The following is a 23,974-nucleotide window of genomic DNA, read 5'->3' as shown; positions in this document are numbered from 1 at the left end:
CACGAAATGTACACCGCGACAGAGGGCCACACAAAGCGGCAATGACCAGAAGGGATGCAGGGTGGGTGGTTCCAGAATGGCTCTGCTCACTTAATGCCTGTAGCCTCCCCTGTCCCGGACAGTTCAGCTATTACCACAGCTGGAGACTCCTCCATGCTATGGGAAGAAAGTATATACAGGAATGGGAGAGTTTCATTACCGTGACATTGATATTTGCCTCCAATGTACATGAGGTCAAAACCAGCATGACACTTGCAGATGTAACTCCCAAACGTGTTGACACATTGCCTAAATCGAGGGCAGGAGACTCTTCCAGTAGCACATTCATCAATATCTAGAAACGTAAGGTAATTGCATCTTAAGAGCAAAGACAGGCGTGTCATCCTAACTGGTATTCCCACCCCCACCGGCCACCCCTGTAACAGACAGGAACTCCACATCTTCAGCATTGGACTCATCCTCCCAAACCAAGCTCTTCCTCCCTCACACCCAACATCAGTAGCTACTATACTACTTAGCTGCTTGAATTAGAAGCATGCATGCTAAAGCTCCCGCCAACAACTCCTAAACTACCCAGTCCTGTTATTTCTACCTCTACGAACTTACTGGAGTCTGTCTAGCACCCTCCACCACCCAATTCCTACCCACCATCTCCTGCTTTAGACCGAGACAGGAAGTCATGAAACTGGGATTTTTGATGCCAATCTTATCACCTTCAAATCACTTCACCTCTTGGCAGGTTCTTTAATTAGAAAAAATATTTTGTATGCATGGCTGTTTTGACTGCATATAGATATATGTACCATGTGCATGCCTGGTGCCTGAGGTGGCCAGAGGGGGAAGGATCCCCTAAACTGGAGTTACAGATGTTTGTGAGCTGTATTGTGACTGCTGGGGAATTCTGGAAGAGTAGCCAGCTCTCTTAGCTGTCCACCTCTCCAGGCCCTGGGCAGGGTCTTTATATATCTAATGACCCAGGTCTATCTTTAGGACTTCCCTAATAGTTATTAATAACTACTCCCTAATTATTATTCCCTACTGATTATTGTTTCTGGTTTTGCTTCACTTACTACCTTATGCTAGCACTTAGCATGGTTAGTGATGTTATTAAGTATTAATTTATTTTCTGTCTTCCCCTTAGATGGTCAACTTCTTGAGGACCAAAACTTCATGTGTTTTGTTCACTGCCACACACCCAGCACTTAGCAGTGCCTCGAATGCAGCAACCACTTGGTAAATGGGCCTTCGTTAGGGAATGGCTCCATGCGGGGCTCCCCACATGCTGGGGACTGTTGAGTTCCTCTGAGCTCTCTGAACACAATGCTCTCATTCAATCCTCACAGTGGCTCTATGCGGTATTATTTCCACTTTAAGGAAAGAGAGACCTAAGCTCAAAGGAAGGAAGTTCTTTCCCTAAGATTACATAGCAAGTGTGCAGGTCAGGCAGGTTCAGAAAGCCCAAACTCTTGCCATAATCTATACTGCCATCTCAATGTTCTAGAAAAATGCTGTGGTACAACATATGTGATAACATAGGCTTGGTGACCTGTTCAGCTCCACCGCTCCCTTCTCTCTAGATCACAGAAACTGAGATTCACTTCTCCTGAACACAGCACTGTTGTACTTCAGCGTTTTTGCACACTTGGTTTCCACTGTATGATGCTTGCCCTGTCCCTCGGGTTTCAAAATCAAGATTGTGTTAATCCATTCACAGAAGCCCTCTTCTAAAATATCTGATATCTTCTAGCAGGTAGCTGTGTATCTGACTAAGTGACTGCCTTTCCCCTTATACCTTCCGCTGTGTCCCTCAACCCCACAATACCTACTGGCAGACGTTTGGTGGCTGAACTCACCCACACAGGTCCTCCCATCAGGAGCTAGCTGCAGGCCAGGGGAAGGACACTGGCAACGGATCTGTCCTTTGACAACATCACAGCCATACTGACAGTTTGCCATGGAACATGACAGGGCACCTGGAAAGAGAGTGACTGCTTGTCCCCAAGAGGTAGAAAGCACCTGTAACTTAAGCACTGTTTTCACATGTCCTTTAATTAGTGGCACCGACTCAACAATGGGGAGTCAATTAACCAACATCCTAAGAAGGGTGAAACAGGGATAAAGGATGTTCTCCAGTGTGGGATGGTTGAGAAGTGGTCCTGTTCCATCATCACCTGGAGAAGCCCTTTAATGTTTTCGAGGACTGGCAGGTAGGGCAAAAGCTTTTTCTGACACGTATCATCCAGGTAGTACTAAGGCGTTTCTCCAGATTACTTAAGTTAAATGCCATTCCTAACTAAAATATCCTATTATCTGTCTCAGCTACACATTGAAATTTTCTATAGGACAAGAGAGGATTTCCTAGTGACTCCCGTAATGTTAGGGGACTCTGGAATCATTGTCAAATGCAATTAAAGATGTATTTCCCCCAGATAAAAGTTCCAGTGATTCGTCTGTATAACACTAAATAGAAATAGTTTCTATTATTTTTATATAAAATTCATCTTAGTTAATTGGTTGTTAGGTAACAGTAAAAGTCAGGCCACTCCTTGCTGATTATCATTGAACTCAAGTTCAATTCAATTTCCAGCCTACAGAGAATTTTAGGGGAGTTCCCATCTTAAAAACACAATCAAGTGGTAGCAGGAAGCACCATACGAGTCTCTTAAAAAGATACATGTAGATCGACCCTCTTGGGCCTGGGGATGCAGCTCAGTTGGTAGAACACTTGCCTAGCATGTATTGAGCATTTAACTCCAGCATCTCATAAAAGCAATGGTAGAAGACATGCCTGTAATCCCAGGACTTGGGAAGTAAGATTAGCCATTCAAGGTCACTCTCAGCTATACAGCAAGTTGGAGGCTAGCCCGGGATATGTGAGACCCTATTTTTAAAAAAAACCTCAAATTTTCTGATGTTACATTCATTTTCACTTAAGGCAGTTTTTCTTTTTACATAATCCTTAAATTATTCTAGAATTTATTATCAAGAATTATAAAAGTAGACTTAGAAGTGTTTATGAATAGAGCCGATGGATGCTCTTTAAGCAATATCCCAGAGATTGTTAATATTCTTTCACCTGGGATGGCTCTTCAATATCCAGGGAGAACACTGGGATAAACATACTAAGAAAAGCATTAGAAAATATGATTCTTGCTCTAGATACAACTTATAAACCAACCAATGTTGGCCTGCGCAGTAAGAGAGTGCCATGCATATAAACATGCACCTCTCTTTTGATCTTCAGGCATGCAAACAAACACATTCACACATCCCGTTTGGTAGAGATGAAGAGGCGGCTTCCCCAAAGGCAGACAACCAAAGCATGTCAGAAATCAAGCCCAGAGCACTTAGAAAACGGTTAAGATTCTTGACATACTTGAGCAGGACCCATCTGGCATAAGCATGTATCCGTTGAGACAATAGCACTTGTAGCTGCCGAAAGTGTTCATGCATCTGTGCTTACAGGGCCTCGGCTTCAGGCCACACTCGTTTAAATCTGTAAGGAATGAGGATTAACACAGGGAAATCACAAAACTCACCATTGATGGAAAATGTTTTAAATGCTTCTCGATATGGAAGATTGAAGGCAAAAAGCAAAACAAAACAAAAATTCAATAGGAGCAACCAGATGTTGCCGGGACCATTATGGATCTCTGATCCTAGGGAGATAGATGGGAGCATTCTCCTCATAGATGTCTGTCTGCAGTCTCCACAAAGAGCAGTACCTTCACCACAAATGGTAGGGGTGTTCTACTGTCCCTCTACCTAACCGACACTAAGCTTAAGATACCTGTGTCCTGCCATCGGGATCACTCGTGACAATGGATTCTACCAAAGGGGATATTACATGACACTTTTCACTTCATGGAGACTGTGCAAACATTAAGACATTAGAATGATTTGACCTTTTCAAAGGACAGCTATGCTTTCAGAGGGAGAAAAATTACATGGAGCAGAGTGGACACCATCGTGAATTTTCTTGTTCAGTTTGATAAATTCTGTACTGACCTTGGATTAAAGAAAATTCAACTTCCTATTTTACGAATCCATTCAAATCACAAAACAAGATTTTAAAGCCTTCTAATATATTTTCATTCATTTGGCAGCTAAGAGGAGCATGTGGGAACACTAAGGGACAAAAACATCATTACGTATTTTATGTTTATTGGTTTAAATATCAATGTGAAATTAGTGAACTCCAAAATATAAAAGTTTTCCAGCACAAAGTGAACACTGCCTCAAGTTAACATAAAATTCAAAATGACTTAAAGCACTGAAATAGTAAGGCCCATAACATAGGCCTCATTAAAAAGAAATGTGACCACGTTTATTTCGTCTAGAAACAGCAGCAGAAGTACCTGACTAGCATAATTTAATTATCAATTTATACATATCACTGAATAAAAACACAGATAATATATCCAGCTACAGAGCTGTTTCCAAATCTAACCACAATGACCTCTGAGCGGGTCATTTACTAGAGGCGAGGAGTGCTTCATGCAGACATCCACCGCATTTTAAAGTCACCAAATAAATATTACAGCTAAGAATATTTTCAGATCCTACTGATTTTCCAACTCGTTCTTTTTTCTGCCCTTACCCCAGTGGGAACACATGGCCAGCTGGGCAAAGTCTGGAGAGGTTAGATAAACATAGCAAACACCTTGGTCATTTCCTATGTTTTCTTCAATGCTTCGCTTTATTGTCTTTTGCCCAGTCAAAGGTTTTCAAAACAGAATCATATTTTAAGTATTTTTTAAAGAAACCTCTCTGTGCTCACAGAACATGCTTTATAGATTATCCTATCAAAAAAGTTGACTCCCCCTCTGTTGAATGAAGTAGCAATGAGCAGGGCTGCTTGAGGTGAAATTCTACTCCCTGTTTATACTCTTTTAGCTTACACTTGAAATTTTATTATACATTCGAGTCAGAGAAATCTTTCTTATCATCTAAAAGTTCTGTTAGCATCCTTAACATCACCCGTGCAGGGTGGCACTGGCCTTGACTCCCTGGAGAGAAGTGTTTAATCTGAGCATGCTATCAGACAGAATTGTTTCTTGGTCTGTGCTTGAAGGCATGCAACGAATCAGTACCTCAATGTAAGAGTGAGTTTGGTTCTGCATTTCCAGAGAGGGCTGTTTAAAGTATCAATTAAGATTCCCCAGTTTATTTTTAGAGAGCAACAGAAACTTCTGGAGGTTCTTTACCGGAACCAGCAGCTGTTTATAACCCCAGGCAGCTCATAAGCAAGGAGTATTTGATGCCAGTGGGAATCTATCCAGACATCACAGCCCTGGGTAAAGCTGGAGCCTAGGGAAGGCAGCGCTTCCACAGCCAGGCCCCAAGGCTGGTCAACGAGGCCCATTAGGAGACCTTTGGGAATCCAGGCTGGGTTGTGAGGGCTCTTAAAGACTGACTTTCACCAGGTTTATCTTTCCCTTCTCACGGGGAAAGTGCTTTGTGGTTAGGAATCTTAAAATCAAAAGGACATAACAACTTTTAAAAATGTGAAAATTACTCTTTGAAAAAAATAGGGGAAAGGAAGGAAAAAGAGCATCCAAGGGGTAAATGGTGAGGAGACGGTGGTTTTATCTGCTAGTAAATGCTACGCAAAAACCCACGCATGTGGGAAGCATCTTGAGAATGGCAGCCATTACTGGTCTGGATGAGGTTCCCTTGACAGGTGGTCCGTGTTACGTCAGTGTCCCCGGTGACTGCCTGGCCTCACCCCCAACAAACTTCACAATAGCCCTTAAGAGAGCCACTGCAGACACCACGAAACAGGGTTCTAGCTACCGTTCATCAACACTGGCCCAGTGGCATGTCCTGACGAGTAGGAACACCAAAGCTCCTGGCACTCTGTTGAAGAGCCTCTTCCCCTTCCGTTTTTTTCTAATGTTTCTAGCCTGTAATCATCCCACCTTACTTTTTTTGTTGTTGTTATTGACCCAAAGCCTTACAAAATGCAGTTACTGTGTGTTGCTTCTGGTAAATGTGATATTCGCATTTGTATTTTGTCAAATTAAGTCAAAAGTTTCAATGACACTTTCAAACTGTGGCAAATGAGGACAGAAGCATGACCTACTCCTCGTGATCCTCACTGTCTCAGAGAAATATTAAATGCTGACAAGCGAGTCTAGGAAATAAATTCTAGTGTCTTTAGTTTACTTTAGTCTTGCCCTGGAAGCATAATATATATATTATAGTATATACTATATATATATACTACAAGGAATACTAACATGCACATATCTTACAGTAAAGGATATAATCTTGTTCCTTACATTCAAACACCTTAAATATTATGCATATAATTCATGAAGAGCATTGCCATCAGGGGTACATTTAAGCAGGTTGTTGGACTTGGGAGGGGGGTAAGGTAGAGACAGGGAGGGGAGCTGTCCCACAACAGAAATGCAAGCTGCATAGCATCATTATTAGACTTCAGATCGAAGAGAGTCAGAAACTGAATTAGCATGCAGACAAAGAAAGGCAGCTTGGAAAAACTTGGAAGAGACTCCTTAAATAAGATAGCCACCATAGTTTTACAGAAAAACCACCATCCATTCATTCTAATGTATTTGGACTGTTTTCCTTTTGATGCTTAAAATAGATGATGTTTCAGAAACCAAGCCTTTAAAACTTTATCTCACTAAAAGGCCATAGGTGAACACATGTCCAAATAGCAAGGGCCATGACTTTCTCCTAGTGATGACCAACTCTAAAGTGAACACCATTGTCCTGGCCCCTAGTGCAGTACATGCAGTTTACATCAGCAGAGACAATAATTATTCATAAACTGTTTCCGTAGCCCTAAGTTCTTATGCCTATGAGTTGGTAAGGATAAAATCTAGAAGAACAGGAAAGGTTTTCTAACACCTTGCTCACCTACAGACTCCCGTCACCATGAAGATAGCAATAGTTTTGGTGAGGGACTCTCACACTGGCCCCACAGACAAGCAGGGCAGAAACTACTCTACTGTCCCCTACTACAGAGTGGTACAAAGGTCAGGCACTTTAAGCAGGTTGCCAATAAATGACTAATTAGAACCAGAGCTCAACCCTTTTGACATTACACAGAATGTCTAACCAAAAAGAAAGAAGCAAATGTGTGGTTCGATTTCTAAACAAGCCTAAAATTCCACTTCCCAGACAGTAAGAGAAGAAGGGCACTAAACTACTTTCAAAATATCCCTGGAAAAAAGTCATCCAAACCCATAGCTTAGTAGAGGAACCTCTGATTTGGCCTACATATGAAAATGCAAACTATCATTCTATCTGATTTTTGGGAGGGGTTTCCAACTCAGAGAAGAGGAGGGAAGGAAATGACGTGATACAGGGAGAGAGGAGAAAGTGCCAGGTTTTCCGAGGCACAGAGAATCAGCAACAGCTCCCACGGCTTGCTGCACGCCACGTTTTCCAAGGCACAGAGAATCAGCAACAGGTGGCAGCTCCCACGGCTTGCTGCACATGCTCAGGCTGAAGGCTTGCCACTTCTGCACTAGTCTTCAGGCGTTTGCAAGAAGTGCAGGAAGCCGTGCAGGTGGGAGAGCGGCCACCTGAGACAATGTACGCTCACCCCTTGAAGGTACACTTGTGGCTTGATGATCCAAGGGTTGGAAAAGAGGCTGTTCACTGCCTTGGTCAAGAGGAGTTGGGTGGAAGTGCTCATCTTCACAGCAGGGAGAAGGTAATTAGAGTCAGCTTTGAACTGATGTCATTTTTAGCCCTAAAAATCTTCACAAGTATATATTAAATAGTTATAAAATGTTAATGGAGCTTAAAAGGACTCTTTGGCTACTTCACAAATAATTTCTAATACTGCTTTCTCTTTTTATAAAAAATCTCTTTCTGAAAATGTATGATACTCATTTTCCTTTACAAAGAAAAACTACAAGTTAATAATCCATCATTTTCATACCATTAAAAACCAAAATAAGATTAATGTGTGACTTTCATCATCAACAGAAGACATGAAACCAAATAATCGACTAACCTTGTTTAGAATATTAAATTTTAAACGACCAATTTAAGACTTAACTTACATTGTTACATTGCTAATAGTGGTTTAAAATATTCCCAAGTAATGCAAATGCGTATTTGCATAAGGGCTTTACCTAAATCCTAGCATGACAGCTCATCATGCCTTCATTCAGAAGTACAAACGTATGACATATTTGGTTCACATTTCATTAGGATGCACACTAGGAGCTTTATGAAAAACCATGTTAACTGTTGCCATTGCTATTTAACAAAACATGAGACAGCTGGGCTCAAAGCAGAATGTCAAAAGGGCAGCTTTTTTGCTTTCTGCTTTATAATACAGTCTGTTTATCAGCCACTTAACTTTCCAAATCAAAGGCACATTTGTTTCTGGGGTTGGAACTTTTAAAAAGCAAAGTTGTTGATAACACCATAGTTAGGGCAAAAGCACTTACAATTGTGCTGAGCAAGGCATCTGGCATTCTGCGGTAAGCAGGATACCCAGACTTAATGTCTGCTGCTGTATGGTTCTCTGCTGTTCTTTCCCTGGGATGGGGAACTCAAAGTATGGAACAGAAACCAAGCCAAAACACTAGTAATTAGTATTTATAGAGTGTTTCTTTTGAAATTAGTGTGAAACATGCATTCAGAATATGCATATATTTAAAAATATATGATGGCATGATATCTTTACATGCTAAAAAGCACTCGCTAGTTGTAAAGAGATTATTTGTAATCATACTCTTTCTTGAATGCGAGTGAATTTGTTTGGGTAGAGACACTTGAGAAGGAAACAGGCACAAATAACCTTATTGGAGAATAATATTAAATGATTAAACATGATCTTATCAGAATTTGAGTTAGAAATCCATCCACTGTGAAAGGCAGCATGTATCTTATAGAGAATGCTAATTATTTCAAAACCATAACTATGTACCTCATATTAGAGCAGCAAATCCAGAACATGACTCAGAAGGGAGAGAAGGCACCAAGAACAGCACATGCGTGGAGGGGCTGCTGAATCCAACCAGTTGGAAGCTTGCTCTGCACTCTGGTTGTCCCCAGGCATCCCTCAAGCCCCGGGTCAGTGTCTGTTAATCATTCAAGCTGTTTATCCCAGCTTTGCAGGGCTGCTCCTCTGCAGGTATGACTTGCAGCAAGATTGCCCTACCCCAACGCCTAACTTTAATCACATGCTAATTTTCAGTTATGCGAAATTGTTTCAAATCTACTGCTTCTTGACATTTCTTTCCTTGAGAAAAAAAAATCTTTTGATTTCTTGCATGTCTGAGGCTTGATTTCCACTCCATGAAAATGGGTGGGCCTAGATAAAGGCCGTCAGTTAGTTTATTGTATGGTAATCCTGCACAGTTTGCTCCAGTAAGGTTCATAGGGACTTCAAGCTGAGCTCACACTTACCCACAGCTTGCAACTGACAGGGATGGGTGCATGGATCCAGACTGTGTACGAAGTGATACCAAAAATCAGGTCCCTAAGACTCTTATGACCAAGAGCCATTGTATGAATCGGTCATTCCATTACTGATGGGTACTAGCACCTGTCATTCCTGTGCTAACAGTCCTCAGGAACCCAGAAACCAGGGAGACTGCAAGAGGTCCTGACTACACTGGAGTGTGGCTTGCCTTCGGGGTGTGCCATGACTGCTATTTTTCAGGGAAAGTGAAGTCAGACACATTTTAAGACACACAGGCTTATTTATTTTTTCAAGTAAAATATGACTCTTATCTTTTAAAATGAACGTTAACATTAGCTTTTCTCTAGTTTTAGCTTTTTAACTCTGGTAGTTGAAATCTGCAGGTACGATTAGTTAAGAAGATGAGCTTGGGTAGCTTGTTAGGAAGAGTGAAAGAGTCATGTCTCCAGTTACAATTTTTCACTGAAAACCAGCATAGGAAAATAAGCATGAACTATATGAGCCACAGCTCTAAATCAACACACCTTTTCTCTACCAGTTCTGTGAACTCAGGGTAGACAATTAATACCCACGACTTATAGTCTCTCCAAATGAAAAATGCCTATACACCTAATTATAACATACGGTACTCAACTTCTTAAAAGGCCTACAAACTCAATAGTGGAAAAACAAGAAATTCTGGAATTTAAGACTTCTAAAACTTTATTTATGCTTGTGTTTATTGTGTGAGTGCGTGCGTGTGTGCGTGCGTGCGTGTGTGTGTGTGTGTGTGTGTGTGTGTGTGTGTGTGTGGTGCTGGTACATGTACCATGGCACACGTGTGGAGGCCAGAGGACAACTTTGTAAATTTAGTTCTTTCTGGCCTCCTTTATGTGGGTTCTAGGGATCACCCTGGGGTCACCAGGCTTGCCCAGGAAGTGCCTTTATGTGCTGATGCCCCTCAGGGCCCCAGAATATAAGACTTATGCTACAGATAGAACACTTTGCTACTTCACACACACACTTTAATGAGTATCCATAAACACAAGGAAGGGAACATCCTTTAAGAAAAACGTATTTTCTAGCTGGGCAGTGGTGGCGCAAGCCTTTAATCCCAACACTCGGGAGGCAGAGGCAGGCGGATCTCTGTGAGTTCGAGGCCAGGCTGGACCAAAAGCCTCCAAAACAATACAGAGAAACCCTGTCTCGTAAAAACAAAAAAAATGTATTTTCTAAGATTTACCATTCTTCTTTCATAATTGGGAGAAGCGGCTATGAAAATGGTTGGGTGAGATTTTTTTTATATTTGTCGGGATGGAGGGGCCATGGTTTGCACACTGCAGTCTTACCTTGGTTGCAGGTTTTTCCAGCAAATCCGGGATGACACTTGCACTTGTTCGGCCCGATGCACTCTCCATGTTTGCACTGCGGCTGGCACACAGCTGTGAAAAGAGGACCCTGGGTGTCAATCTCAGGTCATCAGTGCACTTCCATAGAGTACCACAGTCACGGACCAGTGATGATGCAAAACTAAGAACTTACAATGAAATTATAAAACTGCTGCTCCCTTCCACTGTCCACACTACAAACATGCATGCAGGCTATGACGGTTTGAAGAGAAATAGTCCCCATAGACTCCAGTTTTAACATGTGACCCATAGTGAGTGGAACTATTAGGAGGTGTGGTCTTGTTGAACTATGTGTGGCCTTGTTGGGGGGAAGTGGGTCACCGTGGAGGCAGGCTTTGAGGTCTTATATGCTCAAGCTACACCCAGTGCGGCACAGTGTCCTTCAGCTGCCTACAGATCAAGATGTAGAACTCTCAGCTGCCTCTCCAACACTATGTCTGTCTGAATGATGCCATGTTTCCCACCATGATGATAATGGACTATATACCTCTGAACTGTAAGCCAGCCCCCATCAGATGTTTTCCTTTCTGAGAGTTGCCATGGTGATGGTGTCTCTTTACAACAATAGAAACCCAAACTAAGGCAGAAGTTGGTACCAGAGAGTGTTATTGCTGTGATAGGCCTGACCATGCTTTTGTTTGAAAAAAATGTAGATTTTGGGACCTTGAATTAGGAAAGCAATTGAATGCTTTAAGTGTGGCTTAATAGGTCATCCTAGTAGGAACATGGAAGACAGTGGCATTGATGGTGATCTGAAATGTAAGAGCCCAGTTCAAGAGGTTTCAGTGGAGAAGAATGTTAGCATGTGGCCTAGAGACTGTTTATGTGATAATTTTATGAAATATGTGTCTGCTTTTTGCCCTTGTGTGAAAAATCTTCCCAAGACTAAACTGAAGAGTTCTGAATTAATTGCTTTGGCAGAGGAAATCTCCAAACAGCCCAGTACCAACTCTGTCTTGTGGTTGTTAGTGTTAACTCTAATGAAGGTCTATAATGAAAAGGAGCAAGTTGAGCAAGGAAAGTTACAAAATGAACAATATAAGGAGAAAAGAGGTATCAGAAGTGTAATGGAGCCAAATCCTATGTTCAAGGAGATAAAAAGATTAAAGAAAATGCTGGTGTTAAATGACATAAAGGTGACCTCAGGGTAAGATCCCATCTAGCTAAGCTCCAAACTTAGGAAAAGGAATTAAAGAAAAGCTTAGGGCTGGGTGTGGTGGTGCACACCTTTAATCCAGCTTCTCTAGAGACAGAGGCTAATGCATCTCTGAGGTGGAGTCCAGCCTGTAATCCAGCTTCTCTAGCGACAGAGGCTAATGCATCTCTGAGGTGGAGTCCAGCCTGTAATCCAGCTTCTCTAGCGACAGAGGCTAATGCATCTCTGAGGTGGAGTCCAGCCTGTAATCCAGCTTCTCTAGAGACAGAGGCTAATGCATCTCTGAGGTGGAGTCCAGCCTGCTCTGTGGATTGAGTTTCAGGACAACCAACCTGAGGCAGTGAAGGGGACCATCATAAAAAGAAAGCTGGGGAAGAACAAAGAGGCTGTTCTCCAGACCCAGCAAGCAGTAGACCTTGGCAGCTTTAAAAATGTGGTTCTGGCTGCAGAGTCAAGACTACAAGAAGTTATGGATTCTCCCTATGAAACTAAGGAAAGCCACTGAGGCCAGGTGTGTAGCAGGAGTGACCCTGGGTAGAGGCCCAGAGAGACCAGTGTATGAAGTTATGAAAGTGAAGCCTAGATTTTCCTGGAGACCTCAAAATATTGGGGATGTCAGAGTCATGGCTGTACCTGCCGAGGACAGCTGCTAACAAGAAGAGGAACCAGCTCAAGAGAAAGAAGTGTGTTGCAGTCAACAAAGATGGAAAGAGCTGAATATCTGAAGAGGATTTGTCATATATGCAAATATGTTTACATATATCACTTGGGACTGAAAAATGTCAACCGAGGATACTACTCAAATGATTAATAAAGGTAACATAGCTTTACAAGAATGTTCATACACAATTTCAAAACTTATTCTCTCAAGTACACATCAACAAAACTTCGTCTGAAATTACTGGGTTTATGAGAAATCAATATAGCTTTCCAGGCTAGGGTGTGACTTGATGGTAAAAGACTCCCCTAGACTTCGGGAGACCCTGGGTTTGATGGTCAAATATGGCCAAAAAACCAAAGAGACATAAATTTCTTGTCAAATAACAAAATATTTATTTTATGGGCAATAATAGTCTGAGAATAAGTTAATTAAAAATGAAACAAGCTAAAATGAAGTTCTTCAACATTTCTATTAATATATATTTTCATCATCTTGATCTTTTTTAACCCTGATGTGCATTACAGTTTCTCTTCAATTTATAGTAACTTCCTGTACCTCAGCTAAATTGAAAGTTTCCAGTTTAACCTTATTCTTCTCTCCGTTTTAACCAAATTCACTTCTCTCAGGAACTCAAGTCTTCTCTCAATTTGGATAACAAATTGGATAAACAAGCAAGTTTACTCTTGTCTTGTGTCAGTGGTTTTTCATGGGTAGTCTTTGTATGCTCAGGACATCTAGCAATGACGGGAGATATTTTCAGTTCTGCTGGCATATAGGGCATACAGGACACCCACTGTGATCGACCTCCCACCCACAAACAAATTATCCAAAAGCCATCAGAATGTCATGGAACCAAGGTCTGGAAACACTATCCTACTATACCCATTATGTTTATGATGGTCAATATTATAATAGATGAAAAGTAGCAGTCAGCATGATTTCTGACTTCAATGATCTCACACTCTATTTAAAGAGACAAAACTTTTTCATGTTCCTTTTTTAGATTTATTTTGCTTGTGTGTGTGTGTGTGTGTGTGTGTGTATAAATATGTGCATGTGTGAATGCAGATGTCTGAAGAGTCCTTTAGAGTTGGACTTATAGGCTGCTATGAGCCACCTAACATGGGTGTTGTGAATGAAAGTTGGGTCCTCTGCAAGAGTAGTCCACACTCTAAAAACACTGAGACATCATCACTCAAGCATAACGTATGAGCATAATGGTGAGCAAATATGGGCTTGAACAGAAAGCCTTCTAAAAACACACGTGCTGCATCTTGAAACATGGGAACAGAGAAGGAAGATCCCCCATGGAGAAGAAAAACATGTAGCAAAGTTGACCATAGATTGGTGGCAGGTCACTCAGGAGGCCGGGGTAGCTACCAAAATGAGCAAATGCTCATGAAAGGACAGGAAGCAATTATCATACTTGCTATGGGATGGTGGTGTCCTAAATGTCCAAGCTGAGAAGTGTTACTCTGTCTGCAGGACATTCAAAGAAGTTTCTGATCAGAATTACTGCATAAATATTAAAGCTGTGAGTATACTGATGCAGCCACAGTATGCACAATGAACTGGAAATGATTCAGAGGCAAAGGAAGCAATATGACCAGAGACATTATAGAACAGGTCAGAGCCAGTCAACCACGATTTGTGCTTATGACAGGAAGAGGTGAGCTGTGGTAACCACCAAGTGAAAAGCAGAGAGGCATGATCAAGGGTAAGACAGTCAGCCATGCCTCTGCCTTCCGAAGCATTGGACACCTGTACCTTCCCATACCAGCCTGTCTTTGCTCCATTCTGGAACGTGTTTCCAGTTTCCTCTCCAGCATGTCCTTTGAAACTCCTGCAAACCAGCATACACATATGTTTGCTTCCTACATCCCCCACTCAACCTCACCTGGCATTCCACCAGCTTACTCGCCAATGTGACAGTCAGCCGGTGGTTATGCCAATTAGGTCTACTGACTACTAATCCTTAGTGTTGATGCAAAGCCTACAAAGAGAGGATGGGCAGAACACAGGGAAAAGAACTCCTTAAACTCTGAGGTCAGATGTGGCATACATTCAAAGGGAAGGAAATGTGTTCATCTCCCTGAGACGTAACGAACTTTCTAGAAAGCCTTCCAGCATCACCTTCCGGTGAATAGTAAGTAATTTCTACTAAGTGGAGTTTTTAAGGGAAGTCCTCCAAACAAGGTTCTCTGCAATATCCAGGCCTCATCATCAGGAAATGCAAGTTTGAAAAATAATCATTTGAAAAAGGAAACATTTCAGGGCTGTTAAGATGACTCAGCAGGCAAAGGGTTACTGTCACCAAGTCTGACGACCTGAGTTTGACCTCAAGGGCCTACATAGTAGAAGGAGAGAACCAACAACTCCCATGAACTGATGTCTGACCCCCATACACACCATGGAACAAGTGCTTGTACACGTGTACGTGAATAAATATTTTAGAAACCTAAAGAGAATTATTCCATTGACTGTAACATTTTTGTATATGAATGTAACCTAACTAAGTCTCCTGCAGTACCCAGAATGTTATATTTTCTTTAAAAAGTAGCATTACATATTCGTTACATGTAAGTCAAAATGGTAACTTCTTAGAACAACTGAAATTGGAAAATGTCTGTGAAACATATGGAAAGGTACCATTAAAACAGCACTTGCAAACCTGAGGTTCACTCAGAGGAGGGCACTTTCTGGTACAAACTTGCGGCCTCCGGGTTGTATTGTCTTTGACCTCTGACCAGCTGATGGCCATCCATTCATGGTTTTCAGGTGCTTTCTTCTCACAAAGGGCTTTTATGTCCTCTTTCCTCTTTTCTTTGTTCTCAGCAGGATGCCCTAATCTTAGGTCCATCAAATGTACACATTCCAAGGGGTTAGGGCTGCTAATGGTTCTGCTAAGTTTGGGGACTCAGTATTTTAAAGAAAACTGCTGATGTATTTCTACCTGATGTAACCAGCAATTACAGATACCCAGCAGCTATTAAAAGTGTATTTAAAAAAAAAAAAAGCTATTAGGAGGTACTAAAACAATGCACATAGAGCTGATATAATCAATTATTTTCTTCACCACAGAAAATTAAAACTCCTTACACAATTTTTCATAAAAGGACTTTCCCCCAAGATCTTGGTTTTGGGTCTGGGATAGAGGTCAGTAAAAACTTATCAAACAACATTTACTACACTCAATGTATTATACTACCAAATATGAATAGATGGGGGAGTGATGGAAGATGCTAAATTAACCATGTGACTAGTTTTTCTAAGCCTGAAAAGCAGGGAGGAGTATGGGTAATGACAACAACCACAGAGCCTCAAGTCTGAACTACAACCATGGAGGGCAACTGTTAGAGGAGAGGGCAGTGGAGACTGCAGCAAAGACTTAGGACCATGAGCAGGTGGGAGAGGGGAGGCAGCAAAGGGGATTCTCACTGATCGGGAAGTGTTCTTGGAGGCTGTCGTTCCAGATGCTTATAACAGCCTATGAGATCAAAGGAAGCCTAAGGTACATCATAAAAGGCCAGTGGGTCTCTTTGGATCCCTGTCTTTCCATTTCCTTTTTGCCTTAATACAGAACGTCTTTTTGGTTTTTATTTCATAGTGTGGGGTAAGTTTACAATGAAATACTACATTTTTTTATCCTCCTTTGGCAGATAGAAGTAACCAAAGACTAAGTTCTGACTAGTTTATATAGAAACAGAAGTAACTGAGTGGAGTCATTAGAATGCTACTTAGGAAAGCATGTTTGTGTTCTTGTTGGGAATGGAGAACTACAGCTCTTTTGGGACCAGAGGTCTTAAGAATAGAAAGAAAGAGCAAAAAATTGTAACATTAGCCCCATTCCTTGTGGCATTACTGCACCCAGCCAAATACAACTCCTAACGGACTAACTAGTCTTGAACACCAGGCTGTGGAATATGAACTTAGTCTGTTCTTATCAAGAAAGACAAGGGTATTTTGTTTTGCTTTTTGAATATACAGTTGGAAGTCCTATTAGTAACATCTAGTACAGAAATAGAACATGTCATGTTTTTATATCTACGTTATCAAATATTCATGCAGGTATGCAAATGGATTCATTTATACATAGAAGTAACCAGAAAGCACATGTTCACTTTTGAAAACTATGTGAAATTGACTCTCTCTCCACTTTTGTGTAAAAAACCAAAGCAATGTGGCTTTCAGGTGCCAGCAAAAATGACACTCCTAATCTGCATTATTCTGTGACTTGGGTCATCCACCGGACTGAAATAGAGAAAGGACAGATGATCTGTTTTCATTTAGTAGCAATCTTCTAAGTCACCAAAAGCAGATGACGCCCTAAACCTGGAAGAAACATCCTGTGCCTGTAGATACTACAGGCAATCAGAGAGGGCAAGATGGTGTCTCTGATCTCTGTGTGGACCAAGAACGAGAGAAATGGCACCGTCCCTGCCACCCTCACAGTTTCAGCTCAGTAATAAAAGTCCCATAAGCATCACGGATCTGAGAGATTTTCCTTCCTTCAAGATCAGTTACAAGAATGAAGCCCACATAGGGAAAACACACTCAAAACTTACTCCAACGTTCCTGTCACATCTCTAGAGGCTTAGAATAACTGCTAAGTCACTGTTTTGACTAGAAAATGAAACAAGTCTCCACAGTCAAAGCAAACACAGCTCATTGAAGACCCAGTGCAATTGCTGCTTAACTGCATGTTAAAATTTCACTCAGAACCATCCTAACTGTTGCATCTGGGGATCTGAGAGTTCAACAGTGCTACCTAATTCTGATGAAATAATATGAAATTATCCAAGGCCAGGGGACAGTTAATCTCACATCAATTTTATGACATTTCATAGGTAAGTGAATCACACTGGACGTTAAGGGCCAGCGTCTGGAAACAAGGGCATGATGAGATGCCAAGAGGACAAGTGTCTGGAAAGTGATGAGGACAACGCCACCCTAAGTTCTACCCTTGACAGGGATTTTCTTAATGTAGGAAGGCCTTTGAGTCTTAAAGTGTCATCGGCAACATTTGCCGTAGTGTTGTGCCTTCTCCTCCAGGTCACCTTACTTAGGAACACGGTGACAAAAGGCATTCAAGAGCTGAGGAGAATGAACAGCTGTAAAATCACTCCACGAAGCTGATTCGGGTAAATTTGAGGGGTGGGAATGTAAATATGAAGAGAATATCTTTTTCAAAGCCCAGTTGACCTTGGAAGAGAAAACACTGCTAAAAGCAACATAAAATATCTCACTGCTTATTAATAGAACCTGGAAGCAATGGAGGCAAAATTTTATAAAGAACTATTGAGAGCCATCAGAAGGCAGAACAAAACCCACCATGCAAGATCTCCAGAGAAAACAACTCTAAGCTTGCTGCAAACACTATGTTGTTGTGTCTATTATTCAACAAGTTCAAAGCATCCAATTCCTGCTGTAATTAAAACGTGTAAATACCTCTGACTGTCATTTAAAATGCTATCTAGTAAATGTTCTCTTGAATACTAAACTAAAAACACTAAACTGCATTTCATGTAGCTGAATTCCTTGCTGTAGTACCCATATAAGGCAGGAAAGAAATGGACGTTGGCATTGTATCACACAGGTTAAGTGAGTTCACCAAACATCAGTAAAAATTTCTTAATTTGGGTCAATGTTAAAATCTACTCCTCTGGTGGGTTAAGAAAGATGAGGAAGGCCAGCATTTGAGGTAATTTGGGAAAGAAGGAGGAGAAGTTATAATAAAATGCTATGCAGAAAGGGATGGTAGTAGGGAATGGTGGTCAAATGCATAATGGTATTTAAGTGACATTTCTAAGGAAAAGTTACCTTGAAGAAACAATCTATAATTTCCAAAGACTCTAACGGAACATGCTACAATATTTAACAATGCAATATTCTTTGTTTTTTTTTCCTTGCTGTGTGTATAAACACTGGATTCTGAAGCTGTAAGGAAGTGTTGCTACATCTAAGGTTTTTCAGCCCTTTGTAAAAGTGATCTTTACAATAATAAACAGTTTAATTAACAATGAGCTATAGAAAAAAAAAGCCAGGGTCAATAGATCGATAGCCACTTAAAGCGTGAAGTTAAGTAACAATGCCTTCCAAAACTGTGTGGCAAGAACTTGCTTTATTTCTGTCTCTGGAACAGGCAATTCAGATGAATTTCTCAAGTGCCTATCCCACCTCTCTCTGATAACCTTTATCCCTGGAGTGGCCCCAAGGGATGAAGTGGTTGCATGTGCATCTTTGCATCTTTGCATCTTGACCCAACCTTTATTTGTCATCATTGAGCACTCTAGCTTTGCACTTCAAAAATCTCCCTCTAAAGCACTGATGTCACGTTTCAGTTTACTTGAAATTCTGCTCCTGTTTTCATGGAGACAGGGTGCAGTTTAACATAAAGCCAAATCAGACTTTAAGAACTGTGACTATTTATTAGGAAAAGCAGATAACTTTTTTGTTGTTTTGTTCTTGTTAAGGTGGCAGCCTATAGCAAGATGCACACTGGAGCTTGGGTTTTTATTTCTGAATATCTCTCTTCAAAGAGGAAAAACATGGACTTGGAAGGAAAGTGCAATGTTTTCCATGGCAAAGGCAGAAAAGTAGTTATAGAATGGTGGAGAGCTATACTAGCACATGGATTGAAGGCATGGTGAGTCCCCACTGGCCAGAATTGGGATGGTGTGAATATTAAGAAGAGTAATGATACCAATTGATAAAAACTGAATAACCACAGAATCCATGGGTTTGAAAAGATTCTAAATACATAAGAGGACCTAGTGCCTCTTTGTAGAGGATGTCAGGTAGCATGGAAGACATATGACAAAATTGCAAAAGCATGATATTGTAAGCACCACTGAAATAATGTGAAAACAGCTTCTTCAGGATACCAGGGTGTGCACCCTCAGCTCATGCTATGGATGATCTAATATGTATGAAATATTAGTAAGATCAGAATTTGTACAAGATGTTAGTCATGATGGAATTTATGAGTATTTACTGATCCCATTCAGATGTTGGAATAAGATAGGTGGGTGAGGTTCCAGACCTTTCATTGGGCAAATGAACTATAAAGATTACTCAGCTGTCTTTTCCCTTCAAATACAGACGAGAAGCTCAAAATACATCATATTGTCTTTTTTGCTTTACTTAATAAAAAACTCACAAGACTCAGATTGAAATGGCACTCTAAAATAAAGTACATAAGACAATAGTCATTACAATATAAGCACATATTAAAATAGAGTTATAAGGATGGCAAAGAGATAAGGCCTCCTCTCTGGGACACAATATTGAGAAGTGTGGACTTAAAATTAATGAGACCAATCCCTCCCTCACCCTGGGACAGGAGCAAGCACAGATGGCTTGAGAACAAAGTACATACAAGAAACAGTGATTGGTCACATGGACTTAGGAAAGTTAGAAAATGCTGTAGAAAGTAGTGCTGACAGAATCAAAGAGGATGCTCACAAGAGATCAGATAGCACAGTTCAACGATTAATCGGAGATAAAGAAACACATCATAGTATTTCAACTAGCTTGAATTTATCATGCCTATTTTTGGTGAAGATTTGATCCTCTCTATTTCCAAGTTTACTGAGGAGTCATCACAAAAGCCATAAAAACTTTAATGCAGTCATCTTTATCTTCTTCGGTAACAAAAATCCCTGTGCTTAAAAGGTTCACTAATAGGTGAATCAAGCCACACAATCATTTCAAAAATTAAATCGATATTACAGCTGTCATAGACTAATATTATGTGGGATATTTGTGAATGTGGCCTTTTCAGTTTCTTTTTAAGGAAATATTAGTTGTTCTCAATTTCTCTGATAGAAACCCCTAGCCAAAATTTTATAGTTCGAATGCCCACTAGTACAAAGTTGCTAAAGAAGAAAGGACACAATGGTTGTTCTCCCTCAGCATATGGATTTCAATCCAGGCCTGACCCACTGTCAGAGGGTCCTCCTGAAACCTCGGTTTTAGGGTGGTATTCCTCCTGTACTCACTCATGGACTCCCTTTCATCTGACTTGTCTCGTCATCCTTGGTTAGGCACTTAGGATAGTATCCAAACCATATCTTATGACTAAATCCTTCCCAGACCCTACCCCTAACTGCAGTTCCCAGGAAGCACACTTGAAAATCTCCATGCTGTCACATAGAATGCCATTCTCCCCGTCTGTTAGGCTCTTATCTCAGGCTTCACTACTCAGTGTAACCTTCACTACCACCAATGTTTGCTTTAGTCTCTTGTACTAGGTGCAGCCTTCCTCGGGGCTTTTCTAGGCCTCTGTGTATGTCTACTGGAAATCACAAGCACATATACTTCCATCTACATATTTCCCGGTAGGTTTTGAGTTTTACAAATCTAGCTCCCAGACCTTGGGTTCTTTAAATATACTGTTGAAATGCAACAGTCTTCTGACAAAGACAGCCATGACAGGTATACAAGGTGTTGGAAGAACACTGAAGAATTTCTCTGCATGGATGTGGGAGTCAGGAAGATGCCAGGGACTGCTTTCAGGATCGTGCACTGAATCCGAAAGGGTGAGCACACATTTATCATGTGGACAGCGGAAGGATCTCAGCATGAGCATCATAAGAAGGGAAAAGGAAGGCACAGAAGGCAGAAAAGGATCTGAACCTGGAGGGGCCTTGCTACAGGAAAAACAATAAAAAGAAAAAGAAATCCTTCCAACAGAGGGCAACCTGAAGATTCCGGTCAGGATCCTATCCAGAGCTGTGACTAATCATTGGATTATGCACAGTAGATTAAAGGCATGTAACCTTAAGGGTTAATAAAATATAAAGTCACAAGACAGGCAGAGTGAGGAAATTAATTTTCATAGTAAATTGTCCTTCCTAAAATTAATAACCTGTTTATTAAGATTGTATCTCCTTCATAATTTGACTTTTTGAAACAGGGACTCTACAAAGCCCAGCCTGAACTGGAACTAGCTACATAGAGTCACCTCTGCCTCCAAAATGTTGGGACTAATTGCATGTGCCACTGGGCCTGGCTCCTTCATAGTTTGTCATTCCTATAAAATAGAAATTCCTATGCCTTACACACTTAGAAGTGTACTGAACTGAATGCACGACACACTAGAGAACTGTTACTCTTGGTCTAAAGGTGTCTAAGACACAGGCTCACCTTCACAGGCAAACACTCCAGCAGAACAAATAATGTTGGTTCACAAACCACCACCATAACTCGGGTAGCATGAACCAGGCTCCATTCAAATGCAATAGCAAAAGGTAGAGAAGGGTCAGAGGTCAGCTGTGACAGTAAGGGTGGCATACAAAAGAGAGTGGCATTTGAACTGAGTCCTGACTCAGTTAGGAGGGCATACAAACTCAAAAAGCAACCCTGCTCATCCTTCCCAGGAACCATTCACTTTCTGCCAAACATTTGTCTATAATTAGAAATGGTAGAGACATAGAGTAGTAAAGGCTAACCAGAGAGAAAGACAGTCTGCATGTAGAAGATGATCTTCCTTTAGCCCTGGCTAGGAAGACATGCTGAATCATTGGATCCATTCAAACATGCACTGAAGGGCAAACCGAAAGGAATTTCTACACAAACTGAAAACTTCCAGAAAACATTTCAGCAACTGTGGCAGGATGGTGCCTATGACACATTCTTTTGCTTAAAACTGATCCCCTATTAGGTATGTGTGGCAATTACCAAGTTGGCTGGAAGGGTCCAAGGACAGGAAGGAAGACATGAGTGGTCCATGGTGGGGGAATCAGCCTGTGCCCACCAGCCCTCCCGCCATTATACATCCTTCAGAGTCTCTCAAACGTTCCACACTTACCACTTCCCAGATTGGCGTCAACATTCACACCCTCTCCTGTGTTTTACAGTTCACCAAGTAACACACTGGAAACTTTTGAGTCCTCCTTGATTCCATCTTCTTCACACTCCTCCATAACAGCTACTTTTTGAGAGTGAGCCAGCCCCCCAGCTAAGTGCTCTATAAATACGTTCTCATTTAATCCTTACTTAAAATTCCTACGAGGTAGAGCTCTCAGCTGCCTCTCACCAAAATGAAGTTGTACTTGGAGAAGATCCTCACCAAACCCTGTCCCACCACTGCCTTCATGCTGTGACTCCCCAAAACTGGTTTAGAATTACACATATCCTTGCTATTCTTTTTGCTGCCACCACTACTTAAGACCACATCTATCTTCACCGTGTGGGCTATAGAGTCCAGCTCTGAACCTCAAATAGTTATTCCTTAAATTGCCAAAGAGGAAGTTTCAAAATTAGCTCCAAACCTCAAATGCCTGCATGTGCCAGGCGTTTGCCCTGGAGGAGGTGAGCATGTGCTTCTTCCATCCGGGTCACTTCTTAGCAAGCTCTAGCCCACAGGTTCCCAGAAGCAAGGCCAAGTGACATCCACGTTTCCTGCGAAACGCTGACAATTTCAAAAGCAAGCTCAAACACCCTGACCAGAAAGAAACCCACCTACATGTTAGGTTTGACTCATCAGCACTAGCTGATAGGATCTAAAATAGTATGCAATCTCCTTGTTTAAAATCTTCACCGTGGTCCTTTAGTACCTTGTGGTCAAGGCTAATCTATTTAAGATGGCATCAAAGACTCCCAGAGACATTCCTTCTCTTGTCAGACATCCTTCAAACACCCATCCCACTGCTGAACTAGGGTCCACACATTTCCTGGAATGTGCTCATTCTGGCTTCTGAGGTTTTCGTGCAGTTTCCTGTCTTCTAAGAGTGCCCTTCACTTAACTTATCCATCACAATTTAGCTGTGTCCTCACAGTCCACCATCCCTGGTTGATGGCACCACCCACGGAGAGGCACACTCCAGTATCCATCACCAAAACCATCCCATTTCAATGCATCTCTCTCATCCAGTGCTATGTGGACCTTAAGCACTGACGCTGAGTGGGATGAAGGCACTGAAGCTGAGATGTCTGCACTGGTGCACTCCAGATCAAGCACATCGTTCTACTCAACACGTCATCTTTTGGACAGATTAATCCACTGAACACCATGGAGCCTATACATTTACCATTGCTCCTACTCAGCAGGAGAGATTCTTCCCCTGAACTTCCTCAATTCTTCTGAAGTTATTTATTTATTATTATGGGGGAGGGGAGACACACACGTGAGGGCGTGAGTGCCATGGTATGTGTGTGGAGTAGGTTCCTTCCCATCTACCTTTATAAAGGTTTGGGGAATTGAACCCAGGTCACCTGGCCATGGAGCATTTGCTCAGTGAGCCATCTTTTTTGCCCATCCTCTACACATTATCCCTAACTTCTTCCTGTGTTAGAATTATAGAAGGAACAAAGAGCAACCATCTTATCTGTCTGAGCTCCTTCACAAC

At 41.5% G+C, this 23,974-nt stretch overlaps 1 protein-coding gene across 4 annotated transcripts in view; it reads right to left on the bottom strand.

The window, feature by feature from the left end:
- The window catches only part of Npnt (nephronectin), a 65,391-nt gene that overhangs the window by 21,906 nt on the left and 19,511 nt on the right, over positions 1-23,974 (bottom strand). For 2 of the 4 annotated variants that reach the window (XM_005081984.4, XM_013121940.3), the window contains 5 exons: positions 10,747-10,839; positions 7,580-7,672; positions 3,377-3,496; positions 1,854-1,973; positions 200-334 (listed from right to left, as the gene is read on the bottom strand). In XM_005081984.4, the coding sequence (XP_005082041.1) occupies positions 200-334; positions 1,854-1,973; positions 3,377-3,496; positions 7,580-7,672; positions 10,747-10,839 (561 nt within the window). The remainder of the gene's footprint in view (positions 1-199; positions 335-1,853; positions 1,974-3,376; positions 3,497-7,579; positions 7,673-10,746; positions 10,840-23,974) is intronic. The other 2 variants (XM_013121939.3, XM_005081985.4) reach the window with 1 other exon arrangement.

The sequence above is a fragment of the Mesocricetus auratus genome, unplaced genomic scaffold (assembly GCF_017639785.1).
Source record: "Mesocricetus auratus isolate SY011 unplaced genomic scaffold, BCM_Maur_2.0 Super-Scaffold_100009, whole genome shotgun sequence".
Taxonomy (NCBI): Eukaryota; Metazoa; Chordata; class Mammalia; order Rodentia; family Cricetidae; genus Mesocricetus; species Mesocricetus auratus.
Note: the sequence above shows the minus strand (reverse complement) of the source record. Positions and strands in the feature narration are given on the sequence as shown.